Below are 9,648 nucleotides of genomic sequence, written 5' to 3'. Positions count from 1 at the left end.
TTTCACTCACATCATAGGAGTTTCACTTAGTTTGCATAATTTGATCTGACCCCTTGCTATACGCTGTTGTGGTAAATGTTGCTAGGGATAATAGCATAGGCTGGTCATTAAACTAGTCCCTCAGACCAGACCCTCACCCCCCATTTATTTGTTTATTTCCTACGCATCTCCACAGCGTGAAAATTTCCACGCATCGCTGTGCCACTGCGAAAACTGATGCAGCGCCTATTGCTGCTGCAAGAATCGACGCCTCAAGGCTGAAGAAAACCGTCTCAGTGCCGACGCATCGATTACCGCCGGATCCAGGATTTCCATTCATCGCACCTGTGCGGCAAGTTTGCTCAACGCATCACCTGCGGACCGGAACTGCCACGAAGAATCGATGGATCACTTGCCCCTACAGACCGCATTAGACACATCACTTCTCCTGCGTGCTGCAGAACTGTTGCATCGCATCTTCAAGGTCTGAGGAACTGACACGTCTCTTTGTTTTTGATGCCTTTTCATTCGGCGGTTGTTTGGCCTTGTGAATTTTTACGCAACTACAGGTACTTTTGTGTAAAAGCCACGCATCTATAGTTTTCTAGGGTACATGTTCTTGAAACCTTTCGAAAATCATATTGTGTACTGTGTATGTTGGATTTTTGTCGTTTTGGCCTTGTTAAATTTAGATTAAGATATTTTATTTTTCTAACCTGATGTGGTGTTCATTTGTGGTGTTTTTACTGTGTTACTGTGAGTGTTGGTACAAATACTTTACATATTGCCTTTGGGATACGCCTGTCTGCTCATGCCAAGATACCAAGGGGGTGAGCAGGAGTTATCTAAAGTGAGTATTCCCCTTTCCCTGTATAGAAGCAAGGGTCTATATTTGGATAAAGGTATCTACCTCTGCCAACTAGAAACCCCTATTTCTAACAGTTATTCAGTTATTTGTATTGAGAAGGATAGTGGAGAGATAGAAGAGGGAAAAAGGTTTGCATCTATATATCGCTTGCTACCCTTGATGGGTCTTTGAAGCGCTTTTTCGACAAGTAGCACACTACTTCGGAACCCAGAAAGGATTAGTGGTGAATTAGTATAGTGAAAATAGAAAAGTAATTTAAGTGGTGGATATGCTGGTCAGTTATTTAGATTGAGAAGAATAGATGAGGGATAGAGCAGGGAAAAGGGTTTGCCTTTATATAGGAATAACGGTTTAATTTTGATTTGGAACAACCCAATTTCCGGGCACCGTAATTAACAGGTGTTAATAACACCATCTGATAGGCACTCATTGCAAACCCTGCAGGAATGGAAGATTCATTAGAAAACAAACATGAGACTTCTCAGTCTCACATCTCAAAATCAGGTGTGTTAGCCCACTAAGCTCAATATTCCGAGACCTGTAAATGTGTGCGTCCTCAAATAAGCATATGTTGCAACGTCCCGATGAGCAGACTGAAAACATACCATTGGTAAAGAGTGAGACAGGAGGGACTTTCTGAAGATCGAATAAAAAATATTTCAAGAGTTCATTGCTATTTCACAGAAGGGAATTTAGGAGAATTGCCAAAAAGAACCATCATCTTATAATAACTTGGTGAAAACTGCTTCTAAAGTGCTTTGTATTGAATCTGTAGAAGCTGCTTTTTAGTTGTCAAATCACTCATTGTCCTTTTTATAGAGGTTTGTTAGTGGACTATAAACAGTGTCAAAATGCACTAAAAAGTGTTTATTGCTATCCTATTAGGTTTGATCAATGCTTAAAAAGCACAATCACTCTATTTCTTGTATTGGCTCCAAGGATAGTTCCACCCCAGAGCTTAGTGTTAGTCCAGCCTTCAATGGTTGACCTGTTAGTTGCCCCTACCACCCCCCACCCCCCCCAGTGTCGAGTCTAGTTGCTCCCTGTGTCTTACGGTATCTCTGTTTCTAACCCCTGCCACCTCATACAGCAAGTCTTGATTTTCGACTTTGCCGATGTATCCATCCGGCTACCCATCTGCAGTGCCATAGCAGTGGTAGCCTTGGATATAGTGAAAAATGCCAGTACTTCAGCTGGTCTCGCCCCGGGGCTACCCGGGAACCCTAGAAGGCCTCCCAATGCAAGAAAAGAGAGGAGAGGTTTTAGAAAACAAAAGTGACTTATTTTTCGTTTAAAAAATACATTTTAAGGCACTGTGCGCTCCTGGTTTGTAATCTACAGAAATCCTCACTCTCCAAATGTCGAGTGTCCTGTTGCTTTGCCCTCACTGGCCGCTTAGGTTACTGGGGAGTTGCAAGCCTCCATCCATGCTTTACACCCAGCTGTGCGATAATGTTTTTGTAAGACCTGGCACGAGCGGTATAACGGTGTCTGTCGTGCACCTGCTCCTCTGCCGCCCTTCTGAGCTTGTGCGCCAGGAAGCGTGCTACAGTTAACCTGCCTTACAATCATCATTTGGAAGTTTCTTATCAGTCTCCGAGGCTGCTGGTGTGCACTTTGTCAGGCAGCTTGAGGCTCGTGCATGGCTGCAGGGATGCGAGGCTGGCACAGCGGAGTCTGCGCCCTGGCTTCCCGCTCGGACATGCCCCCTGCCACAGGTGTCCGGTGTGCAGCCGCCCCTGTCCTGAGTGCTGTGGGCGCACTCGGAGCGCGCGGGCCTCGAGGATGCCGCTGCCCGCGCCGTGCTGCTGGTCCTGCTGCGGGCTCTGCCTGAGCGATGCGCGCTTCCTCCCTCGTGACCTCGCCCTCTCCCCCCGGAGCTCCTCCGCCTCCCTCCCCCTTCTCAGCCGGAGCCAAAGCGCAGACAGCAACGGAGGCAGCGTGAGCCGGAGAGCCCCCAGCTCCCCGCGGCCCCAGACTCGCCCGGTCCGGCCGGCCAGCACCATGTGCGAAGTCAGGAAGTTCACCAAGCGCCTCAGCAAGCCGGGCACGGCGGCCGAGCTGCGGCAGAGCGTCTCGGAGGCGGTGCGGACCTCGGTCATCCTGGTGAGTCCCGTGCGGGGACGCTGCGGGGCCCTGGGTGGGGTACAGGCAGGGTCGCTCCCCCGCGCAGTGGGTAGAGGGACGCTTCGCTGGGCATCGTCCTGGGACGGATTGGGGAGGGCGCCTTTCCATTCCCTGGAGTGGGGGGAGTTTTGTGGGATAGCGGTTCTGGTACATCACCCATGGCAGGGCGCGCAACCCTTCGTGGGTCCTCACACACTGCATTTAGGGCACTTGTGGCTGTCAGGGCTGGGCATGGGATGCAGGGCGGTGGCTTCAGGGCGGTGCCAGGCTTTGTTCGTAGCAGTGATGCTGAACCACTGGGGGCCGCCTGCACACGGGCACTGCCAAGTATCTCTCCTGGGTTCTGCTCGCACCCAGAGTGTCCCGGGAGGGGTCTTCGTGCCAAACCCTTGCCCCTTGCTGTCATAACCAGCAGCTCTGGTGTTTGGAGGAAGCACCGAGAAGCCCCACCCTAGAGCGCGCTGACATCCGAGCGGAGGCACCGCAGGAGCCCCGGTGACTTCCTCCCAGTGCCGTTTCCTCCCGAGGCTGAAGGCTTCCGAACAGCCTCCTCTGTCAGGCCACTGCATCCCACGCCCTGCTTCCGGACGCTTTCTTCTAGAGCCGGCTTCTATATACTTTAAAGTTGACACGTCACTGGACCCACTAAGCAACAGGCACCAAGACTGTTATTTAAAAAGAAAATCTGCCCATTGAGCCGCAGACATATATTTACCCATGAAGATTCCTTTCATGAAAGTGAAAGAAGTACGGCCCTCGCGTTACTCGCGATTAACTGTCAATTCTCCAATCCAACCTCCTCGCGACCTTGCCGTGCACATACGCACGCTGACCCTCTTCCGGGTAAAGAGTACAAGGGCCGCAGGACGGGTTACATCCCTGCAGCGAGAGAAAATCTCAGTGAACAGACGTACAAATACAATACTTTTTAATTGCATGAGAAAAGTGGGCAGTTGTCCTGAGTTCCCCCCTTCCATGGGTCCCCTGATACAATTCTTGGGATAGCTGTAAGACAAGAGTCACACACTCTTTGCTTTTCGTTTCTCCCTGTCCTCATTTCCTCGCTGTCTCCTCCCTGTCTTTTTCTCCCTGCGTCCTCTGTCTCGTTTTTTTTCTCCACCTCTCTCTGGCTACCTCTTCCTCGCCCTACGCACCATTTATCCACTCTCTCTTTCGGTACCTCACTTATCTCTTGCTCCATTATCACTCACTCACTACATCACTCACTTTCTCCCTACATCGTCACCCTTCTACTTCTCTACCTCCCTTTAATTTATTCATACCTCCCGCTGTCCACCATGCCTCTCTACCTCTCCCCTCTTTCTAACTCCCCTTTTTTTGTACTTTATCTCTCTCTACCTCTAATTTGTTGTATCTCATCTCTCTACCTCACAAATCAGAAAACCCCTTCTTTTTTCTCTATTACCCCACCCTCCTCCCCTCACCTCTTTACTCCCAACTCTCATAAACTCGCCACTAATGAGGGCCAGAATTAGCGGAAAATGAGTAATAACTTCATAGACGGCGCTGTCAAGTAGGCATATGAGAAGGCCGACAATTCAGAGGTAAATAAACCTGACATAGTGGGTGCCACGGGCCCGCATGCCAGAATGGATAGTGGTCTCTGCCTCTGTTTAGGTTGAGAAATACAACCAACATTGACCGATGCACCTGCTGATCTGTTGATTGCTGTGAACCAATGAACACTGACACCCAGGCAGAACCATTTTTTCGGGGTGCCCATGCCTGAGATGTCGAGTGTGGGACTGCCAGTGAGGGCGTGGGGGGATATTGTGTGCTTTTCACGAGAAGGGGATTTCCGTGTGTCAGGGTGAGGCGAGGTGCTCGCTGGTGGTTCGGTGTGTTTCCTGTCCTCAGCTTGATAGCAGGCCTTCGTGTACTGCACTGACACGTTCACGGTTTCACTGCACACAGACGGTGTTACCACCAACCGTGGCCTCGCTGGACACATTTCACATTGTTTTGCGAATAATGTGAAGTTGCTCTTCAAATAACCAACGTCCGGCGCGGCAAATATGTGTAAGGTGTGCCAGGTCGAGGGCTCCCGGTTTTATGGTATTTATTTTTTTGCCATTTCCGTCTGTATTTATCCATATTTATTTTTGGGGCATTTTTTCTGTATTTATCCACATTTATTTTTGCCACAAGTAAAAGACGACGCTACAGCTAGTATTTTTCCACATTTATTTAAATTGACAATGCACACATGGCACCCCTGACCATGAAAACCCAGGACTGGTCCGACATATGGAAGCACTTGAGACACAGTTTAACTCCTTTCTTGACACCCAAACATCACGGACTGTGGCAGAAACACCAAAACACATCATGCCATCCATGAGACCTGCCAGAGCTCAGACACTGCAGGGTGTTCACGATCTGTGGTGTGTAATCATATGAAGCAAATGTATCGCCTTACCGAATAAGTGCTATGATTGTCCTCATAACTCCTGGTTTCCTTTGCAATGTTGTATTTTAGCTGCCTTGTCTGCTACTATTGCCATACCAGACTATTATTTTAAATGACATCACATATAAATGTATTGTCACTATGTGTTATGTGAAGCTCCTGTGGGTGAGTCCACAACATACAATAACCTCCAGAGCAGGCCTTCGTGCCTAGTACACACATGGAGAGTAAGAAGTACAAAAGTAGTGTCTGGTGAAACCAACTGAAGTACATCAGCACCCGTGTAGTGACACAAAAGTAAAGGGCGGTATCCAGCGCCAATGACTTCCCGAGAGCGCACCCACGGCCCCAGTGCTCGCGCCAGGTGCAGTCATTGGCCATGATGACGCTGGCACTGCACTCCCTCACTGGCCTACATGCACCAGGACAGCTCTGCAGGGAGCCACTTAAGGAAATGTATTTAAAAACACCAACACAGTTCGCCAGCTTCCAGGCAAACGATAATGCAAAGGGCAGGTTTGCATTAATTAATTCCACGTAGTGACCTGAGACACCCGAGATTTGTTTGCGAGCCGCTGAACATCGGGCACAGTTGCACTAACGAGGAAACCCAGGAAAGAAACTGCCCCCTCCGTTCAGTTACATTTATGCAGAGCATACTAGCATTCACCACCGGCGCCTACACCCGTCAGCTAAGTCTGTAAACATGTGCATCCCTCATGAGTGTTTAAAACAGATCAGCAAGGTTGGGATGTGACCAGAATAAGAAGCAGTGAACTTTTCTACAACAATCTGCAGTTACTAGTGCCCCCCACCCCAAAACCCCCCGACACACGAGTGCGTGGAGGATGTGCAGACACCAGCTGGGAGGACAGGACTATGCTAAGCACTGGCATCCGCCACTGTCGTTCTTAGGGATAACTGTTCGCACCCCCAACAGGTGCCTACGACTGTGTGCAGATATCTACAAACAAAGCGCCCCCACCCTTTGGGCCCCAACAAAAACAGCAACTGTCCACGGAAAGCCTCTGTTTGACAACTGTTCACTGTCTTTGGTATGACACACGTAACACCTGTCTGTCGAAGCGGCACCCGCCCTATACCTGTCCGCCGAAGCGGCACCCGCCCTATACCTGTCCAGAGGCAGAGGGTGCCTCCACGTCATCCACAGCCATAGGGGTATGTCCAAATACCAGGGCTGCCAGGCGTTGTTGGCTGATGCAAGGGGTGTATAGAATCGTGTGCGTGTGCAGGGTTTTGCAGAAGGTGTCACAGTACCAGGTGTGCACAGAGAACGGGTGCAGCTGACCCCACGAAGAATTGGGGGGGGCTCCTTAGGGGTGTCAGAACAATGTGCAGATGCTACACTTCTGTAAATGACGGGGATGAGCAGAGCACAAGGATACATTTAAAATTCTGCGTAAAATTAGGTTGCATCCTAAGCCTCGTAAAATGTGCAAACAATGGGCACTTTAAAATACTTATAAATAAGCTGCTTGGGGCCTGTGACCGGATGAGTCAGGGGCGTTGGGGGAGGCTATGGCATGGAGTGAAAGAAGAATAAGCCTCATTAACAATTAAATGGTCTTTCAAATGACCTGTGAAGTACTCTGGTGTGGCTGTGTGGGCGGCTGGGAAGGAATTTCCAGCAGCAGGAAGGGGGTGTGGCTGGATTCAAGCACGGCAGCCTGGAAACATTTTCTAGTATTTTGCCGTATCTAAATATAAATACAGACAAAGGAAATATAGATTTCCGTCTGTATTTATATGTAAAAATCCGTAAAAACGGAAAACCGGGAGCCCTATTTACAATGCAGCAATAACGTGACATCGACTCCCGTTCATGACCGACTGCAGTAAAGTGCGCGTGAACTGACAGGAAGGGGCACGTCAGCGGTGACGTCAGTTCAGTCCGTGCCTGAAGGGGCGTGCCTTGCGTGCCCTATGCCCATTTCAGCTGCTGGGGGTATTTATGTCCGTCACCCCAGCCTCTTGTTCTTAGACGGTGCACTATTCAGAGGACCCCTAATGTATGCGAGACGTGGGTGATTTAGGGGGCTTCATCTAGTTCTACAGGGGCCCCCGTCATTTTGTGTTACGTCACTACCCCTACAACATGCACACATGCTTAGCTAAGCTGCCGTGGGACCTCCCTCTCCTGGGCCCCGTACACATTGCGTTATTGTTAGCTACTTTGCAGTACACGCCATAGCCAGCGGCTCTCCTTTTTACTGCTCACTTCCAATGGCAACAATGAAAGCACTTTCTCACAATTACAACCGTTTCTAAGGACATTACACCCTCGTGGTGGTTACACTGGAGCCTTATGGCGGCCGCAGGCATCGCTTCCTCCTGCACGCGTTAGATCACCGCACTTCCCCATCTGGCGCCCGCTGCAAAGCTGGTCGCGTGCTCAGACGCAGGCTTCATTTATTTCACCGAGCTTGCACATTTACGGAGTTGCAATTTTGGCGTATTTCGGGTTATCAGTGCATAAAAAGGTGCAACAAACATATTAAAATGAATTTCCACAATCGAGTTGCCATGCAGTTTTAAAGCAATCAGGTAGTTCATTTATGAGACAGAATGAATTCATTTACAGCGACCAAACCAGCACAGCTGTCGCAATACATATTCCTTTAAATATACAGCTTGGATCATTTTATTTCACAGTCATCGAATCATTTTTTAAAAATAACGAATCTATGTAATATTAATATAGCATTAAAGCCCGCATTCCATGTATTGTAAGTGCAGTATATAGCACTTACTTCCACTGACGGGCATTGCAACCTTTTTGTAAAACAGCAAGCTAGTCCAGGACCCACTGCTAGTGAGTGGTTAATGGAGTGATCAGGACCGGTTTCAGGTAGTGCGACTGGTGCGGCCCCACTGTGCGCTGACCTGGGGAGAGGGGCGCTGACCTCCGCAGGGTGCGCTGTGTTGAGCAGAAATAACTTATGATTTAAAAACACCTGCTGCAAAGTACTTTGTGCGTCCAGTTTTTAGGCAACCATTAAAATTGTAAGGTAACTCTTGTAATTAATGTTCCAGCTAGAGAGTGAGAGATCAGTTGTGTCTAGTGGCAGTTTTCACTTGCCATAAAGTAGCACAGAGAGTAATGTGTCTGCTGCAAATAACGTGTCCCCTGCAGATCTGTATTTTATGTGGATGGTGGAGTGGACTACTGCTTTTGTCACACAGATCCTTTTGTCAACGCAGTTCATAATGTACAACCCTACTATAGAAAAGAGACTGTTATGAACTGTAATTAAAGAGCTGCATGCAAACTGCGTGAGTTAGGACGTTTATGTTTTTTTTTTACCAGTCTTTCTCTTTATCTATTCTTCATGTTGCTGAAAAGTGTTAGTTTGGGTATACAGTCTTATTAGTAAAGCAAGCCTTTATCAGTTCCTTAAAACAAATGAAATGTATGTGAGAGATGGGCTATGGAGAAATGGGGGGCACTTTTGGTGGATGGCAGAGTTGGAATTCGAGGAAGAGATCATGGGTGGGGTGGTGCGGTGCCAAAAAAGATTGTCGCACCAGGCGCCACTAATACTAAAGCTGGCTCTAGAAGTGATTAAGGGTTATTGTCGGTTTTTGGGATTAGTCTTGTGCTCTCAGGAACTGTGCCATGCATTCTTTCCAGTTTCACAGATTACATCAGTAGGAGCAGGGGTGAGCATCAGGGTTGGCGTTAGCAATGGTGGCGCGCAGTGCAACAATCTTTTTAGCGTCCCCTCAATGATCTCCTTCTCCTTGGATTCCCGCAATATCACCCTCCAACAGTTCCCCTCATATTTCTATATCCCCCCCTCTCACACACATTTAATTTGTTGTATAATGCTACTTGTAGGAAGGTAGGATCCTCCTAGCATTGTTACCTCCACTTTGTGCCTGGTATCAGTGTGTTTTTGACTAGTCTGACTGGGATCCTGCTAATCAGGACCCCAGTCACTGTGCTTCCTCCATAAAGTTGACTTTGGTAAGTACTTCTGTACCTCTCTATTCGGCTACTGGTGTACTCCTATAAGTCTCTAGTATATGGAACTGAGGTATCCCGGACATAGGTACACAAAAGGTCTCCCATGGGCTGCAGCATGTATTATGCCACCCATAAAAGACCACTCAAACTGTGACTACAGGCCTGCCATTGCAGCCTGTGTAAGCTGGTGCTAGCACCAATTACGGCAGATATACGTTTTCTCATATCTGAGGTCACTACACTTAAAACCTATAA

At 48.5% G+C, this 9,648-nt stretch overlaps 1 protein-coding gene across 5 annotated transcripts in view; it reads left to right on the top strand.

Moving 5' to 3' along the window:
• The first annotated feature begins 2,632 nt into the window (after positions 1-2,632).
• The window catches only part of DOCK11 (dedicator of cytokinesis 11), a 1,133,414-nt gene continuing 1,126,398 nt past the window's right edge, over positions 2,633-9,648 (top strand). For 3 of the 5 annotated variants that reach the window (XM_086918722.1, XM_086918719.1, XM_086918720.1), the window contains exon 1: positions 2,746-2,953. In XM_086918722.1, coding sequence (XP_086774848.1) covers positions 2,852-2,953 — 102 coding nt within the window. In that variant the 5' untranslated portion in view covers positions 2,746-2,851. Of the gene's footprint in view, positions 2,954-9,648 lie in introns of all 5 variants that reach the window. The other 2 variants (XM_086918718.1, XM_086918717.1) reach the window with 1 other exon arrangement.

This window comes from Lissotriton vulgaris, chromosome 4_1 (genome assembly GCF_964263255.1).
Source record: "Lissotriton vulgaris chromosome 4_1, aLisVul1.2, whole genome shotgun sequence".
Classification (NCBI taxonomy): Eukaryota; Metazoa; Chordata; class Amphibia; order Caudata; family Salamandridae; genus Lissotriton; species Lissotriton vulgaris.
This window is presented reverse-complemented; position numbering and strand designations above follow the sequence as displayed.